A 26,414-nucleotide genomic window follows, 5' to 3' on the forward strand; every position below is an offset into this window, starting at 1 on the left:
ATCACCATTATCCATCTCCTGAGTTTTTTCATCAACCCAAACTGAAACTCTGTACCAATTAAACACAAACTCCCTGTTCTTTGGTCCCTCCAGCCTCTGGCAACCTCTATTGTACTTTGTCTCTATGAATTTGCCTGTTCTAGTTACCTTCTATAAACAGAATCATACAATATTTGGTCCTTTTCTGTCTGGCTTATATCACTTAGCATGATGTTTTCAAAGTTCATCCATGTAGCATGTATCAGAATTTCATTCCTTTTTAAGGCTGTGTAATATTCCATGGTATGTATACACATTTTGCTTATCCATTCGATGGATACCTGGGTTTTTCCCCACATTTTGGTGATGGTGAATAATGCTGCTAAGAACACCGCTCTCAATCTTTAAGACATTAAACTACTGAAGGTCTACTTTCTTGCAGAGAAAAGTATCCTCACATACCACAGTAAAGAGTTTTCGCTGCAATGGCAGATATGATGTCACTTCCTTCAAAGTCCAAGTACAAGCCATGTTTGGTCGTTGTCCCATTCCACTGCAGGGAGCGTCAAGGAGAATTCGGTCAAAAGATTCTGGTAAGAATGGAGGTTCTCCTATAAAGAGAATTATAAACTTACTTGCTATCTGCCCTATTAGAACAGAAAACTCCCAAGATAGATGCAATTAGCAAGAATTTAAAATCATAACCTAGAATGGAAAGTAATGAAAAACTGTTCCTTCCTTCAATCAAGTAGCTGGTTGAGCTAACAGACTTATGTGTAAAAAGGTTACAGATATGATTATTCTGGGATTACTGACATAGCAGTGCAAGCCAAGGCCTAATCAAAGGAAACCTGGTCCTCTGACTGTCAGAAGCCACAATGCATCAGAGCTGGGACCTGGAATTAAGTCTAGTCATTCTGAGAGCTGATACTTTTCTTAGTAATTCCTACTGCCGACAGCGCCAGAAAAAGAAAGTATGCATTTTAGGTTCTAGTCAAACATACTGATTCTACGGTACCTCAGTCTCCTTGCTTCTAGAAGGAGTCTGTATCCCCCCGAATCCAATCTTCCACAGATTTCCCTATGTATCCACTTAAATAGCTTTCTCCACTCCAACCTCTGATCTATTTAGCGTTACTGGAGAGAGTCATGAAAGCACACGGGTCTGCTTATATATTTATGCTATTTCCAACTCAAGGCAGGGTATTATTGTGGACCGCTTTATACAAAGCTAGCTGACTGCCTAAGTAGCCACTGCAACAGTCCAAGTCTCACCCCACGATAACCTTCTGCTTGTGTCTCACTGCACAAGCTCTTATCAGTTTAGCTCATCTCCATCTATCACCATCCTTGCTTTCTTATCTACTGTCTCCAAAGACGTATCTTTTCAAATAAGCAAGTATTTTTAAGGTTTTTAATACATACTGATAAAATCCTCTAGAAAGACTATGCCAATTCACAATTCCATTATCATGAGTGGATTTTTCCCAAAATCCTCATCAAAGTTGTTAATTATGTTATTGACCATTTGGATTTTTTTTCTTTATATGGTCACATTCTTTGTCTTTGCGGTTTTTCTACTGAGACTTATCTTTTTCCTTGTTGAGGTCTATCCTTGCTTTCACGCTTTAAAATCATCCTCATTGTTAAACCAAATAAATGTTCAGCTAATATCTGCTTCTAGTCATTTTCCCAGTTTAATTCTTTTTTTCAACATTTGCTGAACCTTGCTTTTTTTTTGAACCCTGCTCCATTTTTTTTTTGAAGGGAGAGGTAATTAGGTTTGTTTATTTAGTTATTATTTATTTAATGAAGGTACTGGGGATTGAAGCTAGGACCTCGTGCATGTTAAGCACATGCTCTGCCACTTGAGCTGTACCCTCCCCTTCCCAGTCTAATTCTTGACAGTAAACTTTAATCCATTCTGAAGCTAATTTTGTGTACAATCCTTTCCCCTACCCTCCAAAATAAAAAATCATCTTAGAGCTACTTGCTGACTGATTTACTCTTTCCTCTAGATTTGAGATACTAATTTCTCATATACTAAACTCTTGCACACGTCTGAAGTTATTTTAGGGATCATCCATTCTGCTCCAACTATGCTAGTTATTAAGCTCTATTTTCCTGAGCTCCAAACCTACCTTTCTCTACTCTGCTGTGTGATGCTGAGGTGAGAACTCTGTGAACTACAATTCTCCTTTGCCTGCTGGCTTCAAGATTCACCAACAGGAAGCAGAGAAGTGATGGGACCAGGGAGAGGAGGATAAACAAGAGAGGGAGAGAACAGGACCTGATCCTTCCCACTGGCTTGTTGTCTCTGTCAAAACAATCCCAGGGACAGCCCTTTGCCTTCATGGCTACAGTTTCCAGCTTTTTCCCTTAAGTATCAGTGTGAAGCGGGCATGGTCTATCCCTCAATTCAATTAAAGTGTTAATCCCAGCTACACTTCAATAAAAAATTAAATTAAAAAAAAAAGACTTAAGGTAGCAAAATCTGACTGTTTATAAATCCCAATTATAGAAGCCTAAGATAAAATTTAACTCACCTTCTGTGTCCTTGACCACATCAAGTTTAAGGGCCTTTGTTCCATCAAAGCAAAATGCCCTGATGGAATTCAGCCCCAACAGTAACGCATTCTGCTTTATTTTTTCTACTTTGTTGGATATTTTATCCAGCGCAATCACTTCTCCCTAAAAAAAAATAAAACAAAATAAAACAAGAACATAAAGAAGTGTAAATCCAAAGCAATCATGAAAATTATTAATAAGGAGAAAAACTGATGAACAATTAGTCTTCCCCACTTTCCTCCTACCACCAGTTTTACAGCTAAATTCATCTTCAAAATGTGTATCAAATTTATATCCAATACTTATTATTCTTTCCTTTTAAAGAACACAATCTTGTCAGGTAATTAATTTTCTTATAATGCTCATCTACTTTTTAATCAATAAAACCCAAAACCAAGAGTAGCATTTGCAATCTTCTACAGAAACTTAAAAATGTCCATTTGTGGTAAATACCACAAATCACCAACTTGGTGTGCCTTGCTCACCTCTGAAAGAGCAGGAACTAATGTTCTAAGACATTTGCCTTCTAGTCCTTTGCGCTACAGATGAATGTCACCTGCAAAATCAATCTTCAACCCAATATCTTGAGCTATAATCATGTAACAAAATTCATGTGAAATCTGACAACCAAAGACAGAAAAGCGTAAGCCTGTATTATCACAGCAAAATGTTCTGGACTGGGATAAAAAGTAGTTCAAAAACATTTCTATATGGTAACACTTTGGTTAAGTCAAAATCAATAGATAAGAGGCTTCCCTTTCATGAATGAGTTGTGACATTCATACGATATTTCAAAGCGTACTGTGAAACAGTACCACGGAAATGGTGACATACGAAGCCTTGGATTTTTTTTTTTTTTTTGCTTTTGTTCCTCCTTGTACGATACATGCATGGATTGCATAGACTATGATACTGAAAATGTGCGGATTACGGTCCTATATGTGGCACTAGCCGTCGTCATAGAGCCAATGTATACCTTGACAAACAGGAAAACTGTTTCAAGTGAGTTGAACTGGAAAAGCAGGCAAAAAACCACCAGAATAAGGTTCAAACGTACCACAGTGAAGGAGAAACTGCCCTGGCTGAAGGCTGCTTTTACAAAAGTACAAGACTGGAGGCTACACTGATACAAAATTTGCTTAATATAAAAAAACAAACCAAAGCAGTAACAAAATCTGGGATTCAGTTCTGGCTCAGGGTCTGTGTCGCTGGCCCACAGGGAGACTGCCTAAATGGCTCCAATTCTGCACCCAGCCATGTGTGCCACTCACCCCACGACATCTGGTTGTCCCGAGTCGGGCTCGGCCATGTGATTTGCATCGGCCAAGAGGATGACAGCGAGCAGTGCCTCAACAGCCGGGCTGCCTCTGCTTTGTCCCCTGCCACTGGCAACCCTCAGCTATTGCCTGCTGCTGGGCGCATGCTCCGGCCCTCGCAGGAGGATAGGGGACACACAGACCAGAGGCAGGGCCCACCAGTGGCCTCCACTGAAGCCATTTAGTAAGCCAGCATCAGCCAAACCCAAGCGAATGAGCCACCCAAGATCATCAGAACCTCCAGCTAACCCACAGCTGACCGGGTCCTAGAGCAAGACCAGCGGGGAACCGCTGAACCCACAGACCCCGGAGCTGGCCAGGCGGTTAGCTGTACGCCACCAAGGCTTTGTGGCGGTTTTAACACAGCACCGTAAAACCAGCAGAAAATGCACACACCTACAACATCCAGCCTCCCTTTGGAAAGACTTCTTACTAGAGAGAATAAAATGCCTATGAGCAAACACAATCAATACCACACCATAAATTAAGGCAGATAATTATCCCTTCCTCAAAGCATATAATCTTCACATTTAAACTTCCAGGAAAACTGAAAAATGGTTTGCATTAAACACCACAACTTCATAAAATGAACCCTTTTATTTTGTGTTTTTCACTTTACACACTGGTGGTGTTCAATGCATTTTTCCTTAAAGAGTTTCTACTATTATCACCTTAGACTCTTTTTGGACAAACAAGAGTCATATAAGTTAACAGGCAAGTGTGTCTCCTCTAATGAACCCTGAGTATCAATTCCACAAAATTTAAACAAAAAATATCTTTTTCTTTCTTAAATCTAAGGCCACCTATTAGGTCATACAAGTGCTGCTGCAAGTGTATGTGTGTGTGAGTGTGTGTGTTTATATGCAGCATACAGTGTGTACACACACACACAGGGTACACATATATAGTACTTCATATAGATGGTGTGTGTATTCTATACACGTATTTACACACACATTGTGCAGAGATGGTAGGCTTAGATCTTCAATGTATTTACTGAAAATATAAATTTTTAGACTTACGCATTCTTATCCTCGTTTGAGACATTGTGAATGTTTCAGAAATTCTAATAGTTAAACACTAATGTGTAAGTAATGACAATTTTCATCAGAAGTCTTTGGATAATTAAAATGATCTGCACTCATGAAAGGGAAAAGCTATAATCCCATCCTTGACACAGTAAGAGTTCCTACTGCCTTCTGTACAAGACTGCTTGTAAACCCCTGGATGGTAAATACCTAAGAATCATCAAACAGATCAAAAATGTATCCTCTGATCAAGTTCCAAATCTGGCACTTTTGAGAGTAGGAAATAGTGTATCTTCTATCAAGTAAATTAGCTAGAGAAGGGCTTTTGCTAAATTAGCCTCATGGAAGTGTATTTCCAAGCCAGAAAGTCCTACCTCAAGTATGTAAATTTTTCCTTACTTAGAAATTAGTGCTTGAAGACAACTGCTGAGTTTCCTCGGCCCACAGGAATTTTCACTGCCATATAAACCTGAGCTAATTTAAAGAAGTGACAGTAGATCCACGGCCCGCAATGTTCTCACGTCCTTGCTGGTCTCCTCACCCGGCTTAGAGGCCATAGCACGTTATACGCACTCCCTTAATGCACATCCTCAACGTGCACGCTTGTTTCCCACACCCGCACACAGAAACGCAGCTGTGGTTAAACCTCATTCTTCGCCAACTCCATGTCTATCCCATGCAGCCAAAAGGCGCGTCACTATGCCAACTAACCTGACTTTAAATCCATGACCACTGTGCCTGGGACACTGTGCTGTACACCAGAAACTGACACATTGTAACTGACGGTACTTCAATTAAAAACATACAAAAAATAAAAATAAATTCATGACCACTGTGTTCATGGGGCCCTCCTTGCAAAACAGAATTAAGATGTACCCATAGCCCATTCTCACTCCCATGATCCTAGATGAATACTTCATACCTTCTCCAAACTCTTACCGCTTCCTCCTCATCCCTGTTCTCACCTGATGACCTTGCTTCCTGTTTCAGAGGAAGAGAGGACAACCAGAGGACTCCCAGTCTCTTACACGGCTACCAGCCCAACACTTGTACCCAGGTCCTCGGCCTCCCCGCCTGTTTCCACGGATAAACTCTTGCTACCACCTGAGCCACCTGAGCATCAACTCATGTCCCACTTCACCTACTCAAAGATACTGTTCCAGCAATTTCCCTGTTCCATCTGGTGTTACCAATTTCCCCTTTTAATCTGTCTTTTCTATTAGCATACACTGTTATTTCCCTCATCTTAACAAAAGCTGAATTCACCCTCCAACTGCAGCCCCATTTCTCTGCTCTCTGGTACAAACGTCTCCTGACCCTGCAAAGGAGTTGTTCCGATTCGCTTCCTCTGATTCCTCTCATGTTCCATCCAAGCAAGCATGTCCACTCACTGCAACTGCTCATGCGAGGGCCACCCACCACCCACTAGGTGCTGACTCCACGGGGAGCTCTCAGTCCTCACCTCGCATGGCCCGGCAGCCACACTTCCCGCTGCTGCTCTCCCCGACTTCCTCAAGCCCTTTCTTCATGGGGCTTCCAGGGTCTCAGGCTGCTCTGGTTTCCTCCAACGCCCCTGGCCGGTCCTTCTCAGTTCCAGCCCCTGAATGCTGGCACACAGCACCCCTGAGGCTCAGTCTTCTGGCCCCTACTACTTTCTGCTGCCACCCCCATCAGCTTTAGGGCTTTACATATTATCTACAAGTTGGTAACTTCCAAAATGCTATTTCAAATCCAGACCTCCCTCCTGTATTCCAGACTCAAATACCCAATTGCCTGTCAACGTCATCTCTTGGAAATCTAACAGGACTTCACGTTAATGTATCTACAACTCAATTTCTGATTATTCCCTGTAAAACTTGCTCTTCCCAATAGTCATCCCTATCCAGCAAGTCCATCTTTCCAGTTCCTCTGGCCGAAAACCCAATAATTCTCTCATTTTCACAACCCACATCCAATCTATCAACAAGTCCTAACAGCTCCAACTTAAGAACACATCCAGAATCTGACCAACTTCTTACCACCTCCACGACTCTCCCCTGAATTACCGTCTCCTAAGCGTCTCTGCTCCTGCCCTTGCCCTCTGACAGCCTGTTTTCAAAGCTGCAGCCAAGGCAAGTAGGGAGGCGGCTTACATCACTCTTCTGCCCAAAACACCCAGTGACTTCCCATCACTGGAGTAAAGGTGAAGTCCTATCGGGCCCTGCAAAACAGCTCCACGTGAACATCCTGCCCCCATCCCCACTGCTCTGGTCTCTTTCCCTCCTACTTTCCTCCTCACTTAGTCTAGTCCCACAGAATGATGGAGCTTCTCAAACATCTCATTCAGTGTTCACTCTGAAATGTGAGTATATTTTACACTCGACTCTAACAAGAAGGGTATTATAAATTAAGCCACTGACACTGCAAATCTGATCACTTGATTAGGCTGAGGTGAAATGGAGTAATTTCTAATAGAACGTAGAGAAACAAGCATTCAGAGCACATAATTCTGGTCTGAAAAAATGGATCTATCCTCAACTGGTCAATAACAGCACCCAAAGGAAGCAATTCTGGCACCTCCACTGAAAGCACATCCCTCTTCCCAGCACATCCCTGTTCCCAGCACACTGCAGGCCACTCAGACAAGCACTTCTTCCAGGAGTGCTTGTTTAAACAGACGCCTTTGTACAAAAACAAAATGAAACACAACAAATCCTTGCACCCAGCACAAGCAGAGAGATTGAAGGTAAGGGCGGTCTCACCTGATCCTGCATCAGTGCCGCAATGTGTGTGGTTTTGCCTCCAGGGGCCGCACACAAATCCAGAATCCGCTCTCCAGGCTGAGGATTCAGAACATGAGCTACCACAGCAGACGGCAAATTCTACAGCGGGGGGAAAATAGCAACCAATTATCACAATCAATTATCAACAACTCCACATCATTTTAAATTTCAGAATCAGAGAACATAAAGAAACCTTTGTAGGTAATCCAGTACAGCACCCTCTGCCAAGAGTGTTTTTTCTAAATATACTAGAGTCAGGAAATTCACAATTTCTTAGGGCAACCTGTGATCCCACAGGACATTCACACACACAGACGCACACATGCATGACACATCTCCCCAATCAATTTGGCAGGAAAAAAAAAGCATATTGTCCTGTCTTATTTCAATGGTTCTCAATATTTAGGAGGTCAGAGACTTCAGAAATATGAGAAAACTTTCAATCTTCCTCCCAGAAAATCTAAAAAATTTTGTAATTTCAGGTGCTTCACCATCTAATTCCCCTTTAAAAATCCTCATTTGGGGCTGTTAATGCCACTAAAAGCGCATTTAGGTTCCTAGCTCCTACCACTTCCACACTCTAGTAGGAGAAAAGTAGAATGTGGAAAAAAATTTAGCTATTTCTGATTGGCACCTAGAAATATATTCTAAGATTATACAATCCATCTATAGCAGTAAGTTTTATTAACTCATTAATTCATTATTAGTATTAATTGTATAAGAACTGCTACTATAGGATGGCAGTCAGCCTTAAGTAAGACAGAATAATACCACAAAGTAATTCATTTTTTTAATTACTTGGCAAGAAAAAAAAAGGCTCACAAGCATAGGATTATTTATTTTTTAAGTTTAAAAGTTTCAATGCATTCTCACACCAGAACACTTAGGTCCATTATTAGCATGGACTCAAGAACTGGGAGGAGGTTACAAGGATCTCAAGTGAACCCAAGCTCACCACCTCAGAAAAGAAAATCAACGGTGAGAAGGGAGACACCAGTGAGCAAGCTCTCCCCTCCCTGTGCATCAATGAAGCATTAAAGTCAGAGCAAGTGATTCCAGCACCTGAGGAGCAGTCCCTCCACACTGTGCATGAAAAAAAGCCCAGCCTGTTACAGGTACTTTTTCTCAACAGTCTAATTTATTTCAAAGATATTTAAAAATTGAACTCCAATATAAAAACACTAAAACACACATGTGGCTACTGGAGATTCAGTGATTCTTTACCTAGAGTCAATGGCCATCCCACACTCCTAATAGAGATAACATTAACGCAGTGGCCAAAGAGGACAAATTTCCAATCAAATGTAAGACAATGAGAACCTGGTGGTTATGCAATAAGTTGAAATCATGTAATAGCCCAAGTGGAAAGGCTTCCTTAAATATTTAAATGATGACAAAGTTCTCCTAGAACAGTTTAGTCTACTACCTTTCTCTACAGTATTTCTCAATCCTGGCTACATGACAGAATTGCTTGGTGAGTTTTTGTTTGTTTTGCTTTTCTAACGTGCGGTTTCTCATCTAGAACAGTTTAAGCAGAATTTCTGGCAACAGGGCCTAGGCAACAGTGCTTTTCAGACCCCCCCAGATGCTTCTGACAGTCCAGCCAGATGTGCACCACTGCAATGCTACAGTAATTCACAACCTTGGCTGCAAATTCAAATCACCTGGGAAAGCTTTTCACTATCCTGACCCAGGGCCCACCCTAGCCCATTCAGGTGGTAGGGGTCCAGGCAGCAGGACTTACTTAAAGCTCTCAGATCATCCATCCTCATCTGGCTCTAAAATCAATTATTTACAGAAACCAGGCAATAAGAAGATTAAGTTTCAAGCACCATTTTTGACTTCAGGTAATCTACAATACAACTGAAAGCATCACTTAAGTGTTAAACCTTTAAATGTCAATTATTTCAAGTGAAGGGCATCTAAGGATATTTTTGTAATTCTGTGGATTGTGTTTCAGCAATTCAAAAGTTTCCTTTCTGATTTTGAAAAACCAAATAATATTGCACAGTTACAATTTTCATGATTGTGTGCAACATTCCCATTAACTTTATAGCGTGTATCCTTGTGTAACTTCAAGTGCCAAAGAGAGAGAAAGAATTAGCACTAGTCCTTTACACCCCCACTCCCACACAAAGTGAAGCTTTTTCATTAGCTGCTGGAAACAACAAACAGTACAGATTTAGGGATAATGGTTTCCAGAGAAAGGCAAGGTAAGAGGCATCAGGAAAAAAAAAAAAACAGAAATTTCAGGGATTTTCCCCATACAAGGTGTATAATTGTATGTATCTGTAAAGTACCTGCAGTGACCACACAGAATGGTCAAAGGCTAACAGCTGCCTAACTCAGCTCACAGGGTTATAGCCAGTCACCCTATGAACGACCTCATCTTCACAAGTTCATTGGCTACTGAACATCACTCAAGAAATGGTATCAGTGTTCTTAAGTTCTAAGCCAGTGGAGGCTTGTGATAACATACTCAAAGAGTCCAGCACACCAAACTTTGAAAAAAAATGGGGGGATGGCACAGACCACTGAAGAAGAATCTATATAATCATGTATAATTATAATACATTAGGTTATGTATCCTAATGTTTTACATCATCACTAATGTGGAATTAGATGATAAAAGTAATCTGTTTTTCTATCTGTTCACACCAGAACTCATCTCTGGATTTATAAAGTGACTTCTGGTTACACACGAAGCAGATCAGAGAGCAAATGTCACCCACACTTAGGTTGGAGTTCAGATGCCATTAATTACCAACTGCATGACTTTGTTCAAGAAAGATCTACCAGATCTGGTCTTCAGTATCTTCATCTTACGTGGGAATAATAATAAGACTAGTAACAGTAATAATGCCACCTAACCAGCAGACTGTAGTGAATCATACGAGCCAGTGTCCCTGAGAATACACACGGGCTGGACAAGGCAGAACAAAGGACCCGTCACATCACAGTCTGGTCCTAACTATCTGACCAAAACCTGTCAGCAGCACACCACTTGTATCTCAACTCAAAATTAGACATGGAACACTCACATGTACAGCAAACACATGCATTATTTAGGAATTAATATTCTGAGGTGGAAAAAGCAGTAATTATAATAAGTGATTAAAGCACCGCTGGGCAAAGGAAGGGAGAAAAGGTAGTTAAAAATCGTTTGAGAAAAAGAAAGAGAGTGATTACTAAGCTTTTTGTTACTATTTAAGCAAGCATAGCTCAGAAAATATATAATACATGAGAGAAAACTATGTTAATAGAAATGGAAAAAACCAACCCTTAGATTTCAAATAGTTCACACAAGTATGTTTCGGTGTCACTAAATATTTCACTTTGACAAATACTTACCTGTAAAAATAAGTAGCTGGGCAGTACATTGTCGAATGAAGGGCTGAGATACACTGGTTCCGTCATTCTCACGCCTATCCCCCTGAAAAACAGGAAATCTAACGTTACTCCATGTCAGTTACACAGTCTGTACAAACTCCATTTCTAGGAACACACTCAAGCAGTTTGTCAAATATAAGGTGTTCCACCTTTTAAAAACCTTTTTAACTCAACACCAAAATAGAGTATTCCTGTGAACTCTTTCTGAATTTTTACCCACGGTAAAGTAGGCCACTGAGAACACTAGGATTAAGTTACATAAATTTTTCACTTAGGCACCTCTGCATTTCTTTAGAGATTTGAACAGACTAAAAAGCAAAGGACATCTGAGTCTTTATTTATAGATGCATTCTAATCTTTCTGGTAATAGATTTATGATCATTGTCATTAGCCTTTCAATTCAGTTAACATTTTGTGAAGGCTTCAGTTTGTAAGGCACTAGGCTAGGTATTTGTATGAAAAATTAAAATATCTGTAATAATCATGCCAATATCAGGCCATGACAAACACTGCTTTCCTCTCATCTCTCTAGACAGTAACTGCTCAGTGCTGACACAGTCCTTGAGATGATGTCTGCCACCTCTGTCCCATTTATTGAGTGGCAGTGAAACTGATCAGAGCAGGAAAGGCCAGGACCCAGAACAGCCTGGCAGACAATGATCCACTAGGACAAACACTGCAATCTGGAGAGGCTGTCAGAGGCTCTCCCCAGGGAGAGAGAGAGTACACAGGTGTACTGTTAGAGAAAGCCACGGTAGCCAGGTGCACAAGGCCACACAGAGGCAGCAAAAACAAAGAAAAATTAACGTGGGGTTCTGGGAAGTCGAGAGGCACAGAAAAATGCGCAGTCTGATCATAAAGATGAGGATACATAATCAGGATTTAAATGAGCTACAGGAGTACAAGCAAAGAAGAGAGCCCAAGTAGGGAGAGCAAGAACAGAGTCCACAGACACAGCATGGTAGGCAAGGTCACGGCTGACGAACAGATCTCGGCAGAGAAGCCCCTACACGGGGGGTCTGTACCCTACTTGATGTAGGCAGCTGGGCGAATTTTTACTCACACTTCTGATACCAAACGTGTGGGGCTCTCTCTCATACCAACCAATTCTCCAACCCTCTGGACACCAACTGGGTGTCCTACAATTCAATTCAATTCAATTCTGACATGAATGGCCCGGGGTCACTGTCAGACAGCAAAGATGCAGCCCAGTAAGACCGGCCCCATCCCAGACACCAGCTGCACATCCCAGGTCGCCACCTGTCCTTGGAGTGACTGGCTATAAACCTGGAGGTTCCCACAACTCCTTCCTCAGATTTGATAACTCACTAGAATGAGTCACAGAACTCAGGAACACACTTTACTTATGGTTACCAGTTTATATGAAAACAGTTCAACTGGGGGACAGCCAAACAGAAGAGATGTACAGGGCGAGGCAGGGGAGGGGCATGGAGCTTCTGTGTCCCATCCTGAGGCACCACCACTCTCCCAGCTCCCAGATGTACTCACCAACCTGCAAGCTCTCCAAGCCCTGAAGTTTAGTGTTTTTTTTAAAGAGGTTTCATGACTTAGTGGATGATTAAATCATCAGCGAGTAGTGATTGGCTCAATCTCCAGCCTCCCTCTTCCCCAGAGGGCTGGGGGGTGGGGCTGAAAGTTCCAACCTTCTCATCACATGGTTGGTTGCTCTAGCAAACAGCCCCCATCCTGAAGCAATCTGGGGGATATAAAAGCACTCTTATTGCTCCTAAGATTCTAAGAGTTTTAGGGGTTGTGTGCCAGAAATCCAGGACAAAGATCATATCACTTATGTAGTTCTTATTATGCCACAATAAATTTATGCTGCCCTTAAAAGTGAAATAATTTCTGTAGCCTTTGTGGGCTGTCTCTGAGGGAGTCTGACTGTATGTGCTAACTCCTTTTCTTCTTCTTCCCGTCCCTTTCATCCTCACTCATTCATTTATCACTTGGTATTTCCAAATCTGCACTTTTAATCAGTTAAGACTCTTGTCCTTGCTTCAATCAGGATTAAATCAAACCAATTTAATAGCTCCTGCCTCTGAGCAGAAAATACACAAAAGAAGCTTCTGAAATGTCACTGCCTCACATTCAAAAGTCAGTACTTTGTTGAGACACCTGGGGCACTGACCTTGATCAACACCTTGCCCCCGCACCCAGAGTCTAGACCCATTACTAAGTGCCTTGAATTCCATGACCCGATCACTCCCTGGTAATTTAAATGACCTTCTGACTTACAGGACCCAGTCCTCTGAGAAATACTGAAACTCACATTCATGCACCTGCCTTCCTCACCTGCTTCCCACACAGCGCTTCAAGTTCTGGTGCCCCTTTGACCCTCTCCTTCTGATCACCCCTACCAGCACAAGAGTGTCCATCTATACAGACAAAGAATAATTTAAGCCAGTTATTTTCTTTTAAGATTATTTCTGTATAGCATGCATCTCCATATAATAATGCAAAATACAAGACCTCAATCTTAGTAAATTCATCTATCTGAGTCTACGAATGATTCAACTGTCTAGAATCCAAGAAACCAAAGGGCACAAATGTACTTTTAGTAGAGTTGGTCCTAAAATTTTAAAAGAACATAATTAAGAAACAGTGCATACATGTAGCATTATTTATTGTGGAAGCAAGCTATTTCTCAGAGAGGCAGAGAAAGAAACCGTAACAGCCTAACTCAATGCTGAGTTTAAAAATCAGCAGTTTCTTGAAAGGCTACCTCCTACTCCCACCAACAGAGGAAACATTACTCAGAAGTCGGCCGACACAGCTACCGGAACTACATCAAATGGGAGGATGAAGCGTGTACCACTAACACCAACCAGAGGAAGCAGTCAGAACGTCAGCCCCCCACTACAGACCCAGAGATCGACACAGCAGATGTATGCACCATCTTCAATTTCACAAAGCCTTCTAAGGAGAGGATTTTTGTTCCTGGACACTTGGAAAGTCTGTGATCTCTAGAGGTAGGCAAAAGCCTGTTTCTCCAGAAGAATTCATTTCAACCATACATCCAAAGTGCTGAAATACGAAATACTGTCCCAGGACTCGGGGAAGTGGCCAGTCCTAGCTGCATCAATTCACAGCTTTCAGCACGTCTCCGTCAGCTGTCAACTTTGGAATAATGGAACTGTCCACAGAATTCCTGAAACAGGCAGAAAAGACTAAGCAAAATAAGAAACGGGACTGCCCACAGGTTTAATTTATTCAGAGCCCGTAGCAACCAGAGATGGTTTTAAACTGACTTGTATCTTAATTTGGTTTGAGTAAATCCAAATGTTAATTTTTGACCACAAGGATTCATGTGAGTGCAGGCTTTCTGGTAAAATTTTTAGTTAAATTTTTTTTTAAGTTCTTAAATTAAAATCATAAGCTTTCCCTGTTACACAGACTGTTAAAAAAAGATCTTGAAAGGTCATCTAATTCATCCTTTATCAAGAGAAGTAATGTTTCCAAAGTTAACTGCAAATGGAGAAGTAAAATTATTTGACAATTACAGTGCACCTAGTTTCTTACTTAGGCTCTTTAATCTGAGCATTTACTTATACCCAAAAGCATTTCTTTCCAAAAAAAAAAAATGGCCAGATAGGTTAAACAATTATTTTTCAGTTGAATCTACACCAAAAAAAAAATTCATATAATGCAAACATGTATTTTTTACATTGTTTTTAATGTTCTTTGACCCACAAAAAGGATGCTTATTTGCCCCAAACAACATTTGATGACATACTTCAGTTCAGGTAGCCCACTGAAGATTTCTCTGCGGCTTAGTTCAGAAATCCCATTTCCAAGAAATATTTTTGTTCCATCAAATTCTTTGGCTCCTTTCTTACATTTGCCTTTAATATCAGAGTATATGGAAACAACATCTCCAGCTTTCATAACTAGAGGAAGAAGAAAATCAAATCATGCTGATCTATCTATACAGTGAAAATTCTTTAAGTTTTAAGACCAGGGACGTCTAGAGGCGTAAAGCAGTCTGAACAGGCTCATTGTCTCAATATAACCCCTAAGAGAGAATGTAGCTCTTTACTTTTAAATGTTCCCTAACAACAAATCTAATTGAAGATTTTTTTTCCTAAGAAAACAAAGATATAGAATAGTCTTCAAAACATCCTACCTCGATTGGAAGTCTTAAGCTGAGCAAAGAGGAAGAATATCTTCTATTTATTTTCCCCAAACCTAACACTCCCTAAAAGAGTAAGTTAAGAATATTGAGTTTCACCACAAAATTAAGATTCCAGGTGCTGAATGTTCCCCTCACAAATGATAGGGTAGCAGCCTGGGGTTTTAGAGCACCAGAGGAAAGAATACAAAACAAAATTTCCCTGACATCTTACACCCTATTAAGCAGTCATGATCCTTTAAACAAACATCATTACACACGTCCTTATCTAGAATGGAAAAACTGGCAGAAAACCTCACACGGATGCCTAATGTGTCAGTCCATACCAGACACATCCTTTAACTGGCTATACTAAAATGCAAAGCTTGGAATATAACTTTATTAAAGCAAATTTGAAAAGTATCTGAGTGATAATTTAATACATTTCTCATTTGAAGATACATACACACTTTAGCGAATGTTTTACAGAGAAGTCTAAAGACTGTGCTCACATTTGGAGGCGGACACGATTCCTGGAACATAGACGTGGGCTCCTCGTAACACTGCGCTGCCACACTGGGCTCCGACGACAACCTCGCAGTGTTGCTGTTTTATGTTCTTCCTGGGGACACAAGACGAGAGAAATTGACCACAGTGATACACGTCCAGTGCCCACCAGCCTGTGCAGTGTTTCAGTCTGAAGCCTACATAAATAACCTCTCTAGTTCTGACTGCCACTTATCCATAAAGGAGACAAAGCTGAAAAAAGGAAGATAAACATAGAGGAAATACTTTTCAAAAAAATGAGAAGATGATGAAGATGATGGGCATTTGAGGAAGAAACAATAGCAAGAGGACGCTGGTGCAAGGTGGTATGTGGCACCAGAAACTGCTTCATCAAATACAACAAACTAGTGAATATAACAAGGCAGCAGCGACTCTCAGATACACAGGACAAACTGGCGGTTACCAGTGGGGAGAGGGGAGGGGGAGGGGAGTCAGGCGGTACAAACTGTTATGTATACAGTAAGCCACAAGGATACGCTGCACAACACAGGGAACGGGGCCAGTGTTTTATAGTAACTATAAATGGAGAATAACCTTTAAAACTGTGAATCACTATATTGTACACCTGTAACTTATATAACATGGTGGTAGCAATTATACTGCAATAAAAAAAAAAAAAAGAGGCAGGATGGAGATGACAGGAAATGACACACAGGGCAGAACAGGTGGCTGAAGGTGCCCTGTGGGGCCCAGCCTGTCTGCTGTCATCAGCTCCGACGCCTTTTGTGTCAGAAAGGACACAATCAGGTGTTTCTACTCCAATCACCCAATGAAGCTTTATGCGGGCTGAAGTCACAACCCACCCCTGCCCCAGCCAAAAAACCGCTGCTTCATCATTTAACAAGCACTGTGCTTCCTAACGGCATTGGGAGAGAAGAGAAATGAAGTCCCTGTCTTCACACACTAAAACACACAGCACACAGGGAACTCACAAACGTTTCTAAAGTGGCAGGTTGTTGCATGGGAAGTTATTAATATTTTAAACTAGACAGGGACAAAGATAAGTCTTGTTTTCTTCCTTTGCTGTCCAACATTTTTGTTTTTTCAGGATGGGGTTAGATAGTTAGGTTTCTTTAAGCATTTTTAATTAATTATTTATTTTATTTTATTTTTTAGTGGAAGTACTGGGGATTGAACCCAGGACCCTGCGCATGCTAAGCACACACTCTACCGCTGGGCTATACCCTCCCCGCCTTTTTTTTTTTTTTCGGTCTAACATTTTTCAGTGTTCTCCAGCTTCTCCCCTCCCCTCCACTCCTTAGATCACCAAAACCCACGCATCACTTCTAACACTCAGGACAGACATTTTCAATGGACAGGGGGTGCCCGTGTGATCAACCCCAAATACAGATCTTGAGAACACTTCATACGTGCTGTCACAGCTCCTTGCTGGGAGAATTAAGTGTCCTTTCTCTCCATGATCTCCAAACGATCACATCTCACTAAACTTCTCAGTTTTACACCACTCCTTCCTGGTCCCACACATTCTCACTGCTCATTCTCTGGCTATTTCTTAAAGACGTTCACTTCCCCCCACCCCCAACCAAGTTCAAAACCATGCCAACCATCTCTTCTCACTCTGTATCCTAAACCTTGGCAATCTCACAATTTCAATAATCAGTTACAAAAACAATCCACATTTTCTAACAATTAGCCTTTCTAGACTCTGATTACCTGCAGGTAGCTGTATATAGATGTCTCACAGTTATTTCAAACTCAACAAGTCCTAAATAATGTCATTTTTCTCTGACCCACTCCTTAAATCCTTGGTTAACACCCCAGAGCTCTTCGTCCTCTTGTGTTTCCAGTCTTGACAAACTACAAAGTGTCATTATCTACCTGAATAACCAAACTGGAGAGTTTGGCATCATCTTAAATCTCTTCTTCCTGAAACTCCTAACTTAACACTCACTGAGTTACCAGTCATGCCAGCTCTAATCCTGACAGATCTGCTGGGCCCGTCCCCTCACACCAGACATGAATCACCTCTCAACCTGACAACTGAAATCCCTTCCTGCCTTTCACCTCCAATCGCTTTCAGAGCCTCCTGATGCCTTTGGTGTGCTTCAGTTTCATTTTTAAGTATCCAGACGTGAATTTATTTTTACTTTTGGCCTCAGGCTTACTGTACTTCTTAAAACTTTCACCAATCCTGGAAAATTACTAGTCATTATATTTTTTAATGTTGTCTCTCACCCATTCTTTCTAATCTCTCCATCTGAGACTCATCAGAAACATGTAGTACCTTTTCATTCTTTTTCGATGATATGGTTTCATACTTTGAATGGCTTTACCTGTCTCTACCGCATTCTGGGTAATTCCTGAGTCATCTCCTACTTCATTAATTCTCTCATCTGCTGGGTCTAATCTACAGTTTAACTCATTAAGTGCGTTTTAAATTTTAATATTTTAATTTCTAGAAACTCTTTCAGTTTTTATTTTCTTCTTGGGGTCTTTTTATATTTTAGATTCTCACCCTTGTTTTTAATCATTTCAAAGAAACTGATCTTACAGTCAATACCAGTTAGCTCTATTTGCTGCAGTTCTGGCGGGGACTCTGATCCCTTGGTTTGTCGTACATGCTGGTTCTCATTCATGGTGGTTTGATTCCTAGTGCAGGGTTTAACTACTGAGAAGGGTGCATGGCCTGGACTGACAGGTGCCACTTCTGAGTCATTTAGCCAAGCACCTAAGGAACTGGCTTGGGATCCAGTTTTTATGTTAATTTCCCAAACTGCAGCTTTCAAGACCACTTGGCTAGTATGAATCTGAATTCCAAACCCTTACAGGTATAGAACTGTAGTTCTCAGAGATTTTTTTTCCTCCAATCCAGACTCTAAGGCAAGAGAGATCCAGTTCCTAATTACTGCCTTGCACTGACTGCTGGGCATTTCTCACCTCCTAGTGTTAATATCCTGTTGTTAAAACCAAAGCCCCTATTGTAAAATGACTATAACTCAATAAAAAAATGTTTAAAACAAAAACAAAAACCAAAGCCCCTAAGTTTAGGGGACCAACCACCTCCTATTCCAAATGCCCCAACTCTCAAATCTTACTTCACAAGCTTATTGCTATTTTCAGTTACTGTACACTCTAACCCCTGAATATGTCACTTAGGTTCTTTATCACTCAGTGTGCATTTTATGACCTGTATTTTATTCTGTATTCCTAGGCATATGTACAGAGACATCCCCACATTGTCTAGTTCACCACAGTCAAACTTTTTTGACTGTAACGCAATGTAGGAAATGTGCTTAAATCACATCCCAGGACCCGTGTGTGTATATATACACACACTTACATTTACAGCAAACATTTCATGAAATACCTGTGTACAATCCAATGTATTATAAAATACCTCTTTTCTTTTAAAATAATGCCTATTAAAAATAAACAATTAAATTGATTTTACTACCTACTCATGGGTCATGATCTGCACACAGTCTGGAAAACACAGCTTTATGCTACTACCAATAGTGTATTTCTAAAGTCATGACTCTAAGAAGAACTATTTGTCTCCTATAATCTATACAAAAAACAAAACAGTCCTTAGTTTAAAAAACAAAAATCTCTATACAGTTCACAGCCTGTCTCTCCTAACTTCTTCAAAGTCTCCTTTCTTCAATCTCTCTGAAAACAAATGGAGCAGCCAAACCTGATCACTTCCGTCAAGAACCACCACGTGTGTCTCTGTGTCTCTGCATGTGCTTCCTCTCCGCCCAGCTTCCTCGTGCCTACTTCATCTCCGCATGCACCTAATGCTTACTCTTCTTCAAGGCTCAAGTGAAGTAACGTCTATTTGGAGGAAATCTTTACCCATCTCTTTGCACTCAGTCCTCTGCTCTGCTCTGATGGTCCTTCACTCACACCTCTGCTGAGGCATTTACTGCATCAGACTTGTACCCACATTCCCTGCTTTTGGACTAGACAACTATATTTCATCCATCTTTGTAACATCTTTGGGTCTCACACATAGCACCAATTCAAAAAACATTTTGTGAAAGGGAACTTTATAGTGCTAATCAAGAGAGTTTTTGTGAGAATAACCATTTCATGGGAAGGAGAGAATGGAAGACTACGGAGAAGAGATGAACACAGTGGGCTGGAACTGCTGTCCTTTCTTTGGAAGGCCTGGCTACAAGGCCGGTCCTCGGCTGGTGTTCGGGAACTCGGAACCAGGAGCAGTGCCACTATTAACTGATGAAGGTAGCTCGCCACTCTGAAAAAGTACTGAACCACTGCTCGACTGCTGACCACTAAACTATTTTAAAGCTTTAGCAAAATGAGCATTTTTATATTTATTACGACTCTTGGGGTATTAAAAAATTACATCATAATTAGGGACTTTAAAATGCTCTTTGGGAACAGAACTCTCATCATAATATGAAAGTCTTTTGTTTTTTTCCAATTTTAAAACATATGCCTTCCAAATACAGCATCTGAGTAGGACAGTTCCCGTTCTACTCAGAGAACACGCACCATAATTTAACATAATCGTGAATTAACAAAATTTTACAAATATATCTGCTTTAAAAGTAGGAAATATGTTGCTTTGTATTTTTGTTGTAGCTAAAAAATATACAAGTAAAAAAAGTAAAAGTTTCTTAGAAAGTAGAAAAAAATCAGTAACTGTATTAAATTAAACTAAAATTACTCTCAAGGTATCTGAGCTCATTTCTAGTCTTCTTTTGTAATATTTTCATGACACAGTATAAAGTCAGCATTTATGAAATCTGTGAATGCCTATCTAAACAAAGTTGCTATTAATGGACACACTTAGCACTGTCACCAAACAGTAAAAAAAAAAAAAAAAGAACCTGTGACAAATTTTTATTTCAAAGAATACAATTTGCACACAAAACAGTTGTTACAAACCTAGGTCCAATGACAGGAATAAGTAAGACATCCTGCAGCTCTGGATGCTGAAGAACAGGAAAACTTAATCCATTAAACTGCTGTTAAAAAACAAACACACAGGATTACAAAGGGATCAGCGTATTTGCTAAATTTCAAATTATGGAGCTTCTCAATCTCGTTACCTAGCAGAGCATAAAGCTTGGTTTAGAATATTTTCACTTTATTCCATGTGATATTATAAGCATCAAAGACTTCAAAACAAGTGTTTTCTCTATAATATAATTCTGAAGTAACTTCTTTGTAAGGCTCAATTTTGCTCAGTTTGACTTTGTAAATAGAAACCCTGTTTACCATAAGTGACTTGCTTTGAAAACATATGCAATATAAAATTGCATGTAGTACACTCTTTTAAGAAAAGCTTCTGAATAAGACATTAAAGACTGAGATTATTAAATACTATTTATTACATACTAACCACACTGGATGCCCTGTCAGTTTTGGTGAGGTTCTTTTTGGCAAAGGTTTAGGAGTTTCAGGAGCCTTGACCACACTTGGCCTGCAGACTGGGGACAGGTGCTGGGGCCAATGAGAGCCAACTGACTCCACAGCTACACTGGTAGCTTCAAACTGGTCACAGTAGGAGAATTTACACCATGAAGATCAACAAACACCACAAATCAGGGTTATTTTACCCAGAAAGTGGGTTGCTCAACATGCAGCAGCACACCACGGTTGCAGGCAGAAGACCACCGGGCACCCCATGCAGCAGAATCAAGAGCAGAGGAGTGGACTGGACAGCAAGGACTGGACACGCTAGCAGAGAGCAACGTGCAAACATCTGAGAACAAGTCTCCGCCACCCAGGATAACCGAGGGATTATCAACCCAGTCATTTTCACGTACCGCTCAAAAGAGCAGTAATGATAACGTGTACCTGCACTGGCTTGAAGTATCCATGTGCTGCTAGAGAAGACTTCCAAAATCAACTTATTGCCAAGTTGATAAGGAAAGAGGAAAAAAACCTTATTATTTTAGAAACCTAACTACATTTCTACCAAGTCAACAGCTCTCCTGACTTCTGCTTCTTCCAGGCCAAGGATCTTTCAGACTAACCATATCCAAGAGACAGCTAGTAAGAAATCTGGAGGGTAAAGTCCGCATTCAATCAGACCACTCTCCCTTTCTCTTCCCCTCTCTCCCTCACGCACTCTCATCACTGGAAGCCTTATAGTATCCAGGCTATGGTAAAGTGATCCTTCCAAGGAGAAGGTAATCAATTTTGTTATTTGTTTTTCTTTTGTTTTAAAAGCACTTTTTCTTTAGACAATAGAAATATTTTACAAAGAGATCAATCCTTCTCAGGCCAAGGTTTTCTTTCTCTCTTTTTCTATCAAATATTAAAACGATAGAGAAATAACTTTCATAAAACCACACATGCTTAACTTTCATAAAACATCACAAATAAACTTTCTTTTTTAAACCAAGCATATCACCTGCCTCCTTTTCTGTTTCTGCCCTGTGACCTTTTAAAAACAGCCTTAATGACATTTAAGTTACATACCAGAAAATGTACCCATTTTAAAGGCACAACTCAATTTTTTGTAAATTTACAGAATTGTGCAACCATCACTACAAGCCAGTTTTAGATCACTTCCATCACTGCAAAGTCTCCCCATCCCCAAGTGCAGTCAATCTCTATTCCTAGCTCCAACCCCAGGCAACCACTAACTTACTTTCTCTATCTCTAAATATGCCTTTTCTAGACACTTCATATAAACAGAATCACATAATACACCATGTCTCGTGTCTGGCTTCTTTCACTTAGTGTAACAATGTTTTTGAGGTTCATCCACGGTGTAACATGTGTCAGCTCATCACTTTACTGCTGGGTCGTGTTCCTCTGTGTGAAGAGTTGTCCACTGATGGACATTTGGGTAGCTTCTCGCTTTTGGTTATTATAAACAATGCTGCTATTAATGTTCACGTTCAAGCATTTGCATAGAAATATGTTTTCATTTCTCTTGGGTGGATATCTAGGGAGTAGAACTGCTAGGTTGTACAGGAAGTTTAACTTTTTAAGCGACTGTTTTCCAAAGAGACCAAACAATTTGACATTCCCATCTGCAATGCATAAAGTTCCAGTTTCTCCACATCCTCACCAGCCAAATGGAATTTTTAATTATTAAATTTCAGTATTTGACCCAGAGAAATTTGGAGACAAAGTGCCCACTCATATACTATTCAGGACATGCCTTTAGGACACATGTGACCTTTGGAACGTAGAAAAAGAAGGAAAATTTATCATCTAAAACCTCCTCCAATTCCCCTTTCCTGCTAGAAATAGGCACCACTCTACCACCGGTTTCTTATCTAGAGCTGACGACCTAACCTTCTCTGTCTCATCTTAACCTTTAAGGAAAGGGACTCAAAGCCCAGAGGGAGTCTGTCTGCCTCATCTTAAATACTAGCCCATGAGATCTTATATTCCCATCACACTGGGGTACTAGATTATCTAAACTCTAGGAATAACTTGCTAGAAAACAATCTGGATCTGCCTGAGTTAGGGACACCTCTGATGGGCCTCAGAACAGGTTTCTTTCAGCTCGCTGAAAACTTACACGCATGGCTATATAAAAGTCATCATCTTAGTTGCTTAGAGGAACTGCCTAATTTTATGCCTAATGCCATTACTCTCAATAAAATGATCACCCTTATTAAAAATCAGATTAACCTTTCTCTGAGTCTTATTTACACTAAGTTCTGGTCTGATGCAGCCAGAAACCACTGCTGGTTCTTCTTATAACACGGTCATCTACTCACTACTTGAAGTTATAGAACTGTCCCTAAAGAGAGTATGATAAACATTCCATAAATGGACTGAGATTAAAGATAAAATAAATGAATCAGTATCAGTAATAATTTTCTGAAAAATTCTCAAAGTTATATGTAAACTGATAACACTGCCTGTGAGGTACAAAGGGTACTCTTTAAATCATGCTTACCTCTTGCTTTTCACTTAGGTGGCAATTAGGTAGAAATAAGTCTGCAGACAGCTACCCATGGTTACTTGTTATAAGAGATTTAATAACTACAAAATGAGGTGTGAAATAATCTCTGTAGGAATCTGTTTTCCTCCATCTTACATTTCTTTGGGGGCAAATTTCAGTGCCCAGTGTATGAAACACAAAATGCACAGCTTTTGAAAGCAAAGAATGAAGATAATATAAACAAGAAAATTCAAATTTTTTCTGCTTGGAATGTAAAAAGTGCCATTTTATAATACTGTGTTCACAGAAATGATTATCATGCCAAATCTATCTTATTGGTTGAACAACAACAACAAAAAACTTGTGCTGATTTATTTAAAATACATTTTTTACGGAGACGGAGAAGATGGCGGAGTAGAAGGACACTCGCAGGTCACCCTCTCCCACAAATACACCAAGACCCACATCTACAGACCCACTCAGCGAACCAGAGCACCTGTGGAATTCCGAAAGAACATCGCCCTCTTCAAAAGATAAAGACCAAAAACCTGGTAGGAGAAAAGGAAAAAAGAAAGAACAAAAGGCAAAGCAGCGCGGGACAGGTCCAACGGGGAGGGAGCGGCAAAGGAGGACTGGCGCTCGCTCGCTGGGTCTCCCCTCTCCAACTGAGAGGCCAGCGGGACGGAGGGGGAGCCTCCGAGGCTCGGATCTGTACAGAGCAGCCCTTGACTGACAGAACTAAGTTAAACGGGCACAGAGCGTCCCCCCCCGACACCCAGCCTGAGACGCGGGCCGGCAGCGGCGGGCAGGGCCAGGCTGCACAAGCCGGGCGGAGGACGGAAGCAGCTGCACGGAGGCAGCCCCGGGGGAACGCAAGGGGCTGCGCGCCGTGGCTGTGGGTGCACAGGGCAGAACAACCTGGGCCCTCCATAAAACAGCAAGGTTGATGTGCTCTAGGGGGAAGGGTGCACACCCCCATCTCTGAAAACCCGCGGAAAGTTTTTGGGGGAAGAGAGGCGGGGCTCAGGCACAGCCGCCATATCCTCCGCGCTGAGCACTCGGGCGGCGGCGGGGGCGAAACCTGCATCCGCACCAAAGGGCTTAGCAGCCTCAAAGGCCAGACTGAGACTGGCCTGCAGCCCGGGGCAGATAGGATCCTTCCATCCTGGTCCCTCAGAGAACTTGCTCCACAAAGACAAACAAGGAGCTGGGTTTTGGCTCAGAGCAGGGACAGGGCTGTCCCTCGGTCTTCCTGGAGCCCACCCGCGGAGCGCCGACCAGGGCGGAGCGCGCAGCCTCACAGAGAGCGGAACTACCGGCGGTGCAGGTGGAGGGAGAGCGGCCCCCCCCCCCCCGCAACCGCCCCCCCCCCGGCCTTTCGGGCAGGAACACAGCCCCTGACCGAGGTGCTGGGAGGGGGTACGACCCGCCCTCCTACCCGGCCAGTCTGCAACATCTGACTGCGGCATCCGGAGAGGCAGCGACGCGCCCGCCCACAGCAGAGAGCTGCACCTGACCCAGTGTTAGGAGGAGGCGCGATCGGCTTGCCGACAGGTGCTGGGAGCGGCACAGAAGAGGGCGCCAACGGAGGGCCTCTGAAAACAGCAAGCTGAGCTTCCAAAACAGGACGAAGACAGAAAGACTTCACATTAAAAGCACACAAACTCCAGGAGAACACCGACAACCCCCCCCTTTTTTTTTTTAAATCTGTTTTTACCTGTTCTATTTTCTATTACTCTCTTAATCTTTACTTCTTAATTCATTTCTATTTCTCTTGGGTTTTGATGTCCTGCTATTGATTAGACACAGGTTTCAAGTACATCTATTCATCCCCCCACTTTTTTTGTAAAGGTTTTAAAAGGACGTCTCAGCCCAATTAATACTCTGCTTCAACTCACTCTTCTATTATTCATTATACACTGTTTTCAAACCCTCCTTCTCCCTTCTTTTAAAATTCTTTCTCTCTCTTATTTTTTTTTCTTTTTTTCCAAAGTTCTACTCCTAAATAGGCATCAGATAGATAAAATCCTTAAGGACCAAAATAAACAACTGATACTCCATAAACCACAGTGCCAAAGAGGTATGAGCAAGATGAAGAAGCAGAAAAAGCTTTCCCAATTAAAAGGACAAGAGAAATCCCCTGAAAGAAAGATCAATAAAACAGACATCGATAGCCTACCAGATCAAGATTTCAAAAAAGGAGTGATCGAATTGCTGAAGGAATTAAAAGAGATAGTGTTTAGAGATATAAAATATGTCAAAAATGAAATTGAAGCTATAAAGAAGAGCCAAGTAGAATGGGTAAACTCATTGACAGAGATGAGGAATGATCTAATAGCTGTGCAAAGCCGACTAGATAATGCAGAGGAACGAATTAGTGATCTAGAAGACAGGGCAATAGAAAGCACCCATTCAGAAGAACTACAAGAGAAGCAAATAAAAAATAATGAAAATAGCATAAGGGACCTATGGGATAATATAAAGCGTCCCAATCTTCGCCTAATAGGGGTCCCAGAAGGAGAAGAAAGATCAAAGGGGATTGAAAAGGTTTTTGAAGAAATCATGACTGAAAACTTCCCAAACTTAAAGAAGGAATCAGATATCCAAGTACAGGAAGCTCAGAGGGTCCCAAACAGGAAGAACCCAAATAGACCCACACCAAGACATATCATAATCAAGATGGCCAGAGTCAAGGATAAAGAAATGATTCTAAAGGCAGCAAGAGAAAAGCAAAGAGCAAGTTACAAGGGAACCCCCATAAGGCTCTCAGCTGATTTCTCTACACAAACACTACAGGCCAGAAGGGAGTGGCAAGATATATTCAAAGCCCTG

General features: G+C 41.3%; 1 protein-coding gene across 5 annotated transcripts in view; it reads right to left on the bottom strand.

Annotated features, from left to right (window-relative positions):
* NSUN6 (NOP2/Sun RNA methyltransferase 6) overlaps positions 1–26,414 on the bottom strand; it is a 39,111-nt gene that overhangs the window by 4,785 nt on the left and 7,912 nt on the right. For 2 of the 5 annotated variants that reach the window (XM_032473653.1, XM_032473652.1), the window contains exons 4-9: positions 15,685–15,794; positions 14,798–14,951; positions 11,005–11,086; positions 7,633–7,752; positions 2,526–2,670; positions 442–590 (exon numbers count right to left, since the gene is read on the bottom strand). In XM_032473653.1, coding sequence (XP_032329544.1) covers positions 442–590; positions 2,526–2,670; positions 7,633–7,752; positions 11,005–11,086; positions 14,798–14,951; positions 15,685–15,794 — 760 coding nt within the window. Of the gene's footprint in view, positions 1–441; positions 591–2,525; positions 2,671–7,632; positions 7,753–11,004; positions 11,087–14,797; positions 14,952–15,684; positions 15,795–20,614; positions 20,695–26,414 lie in introns of all 5 variants that reach the window. The other 3 variants (XM_032473650.1, XM_032473649.1, XM_032473651.1) reach the window with 3 other exon arrangements.

Source organism: Camelus ferus, chromosome 35 (assembly GCF_009834535.1).
Source record: "Camelus ferus isolate YT-003-E chromosome 35, BCGSAC_Cfer_1.0, whole genome shotgun sequence".
NCBI lineage: Eukaryota > Metazoa > Chordata > Mammalia > Artiodactyla > Camelidae > Camelus > Camelus ferus.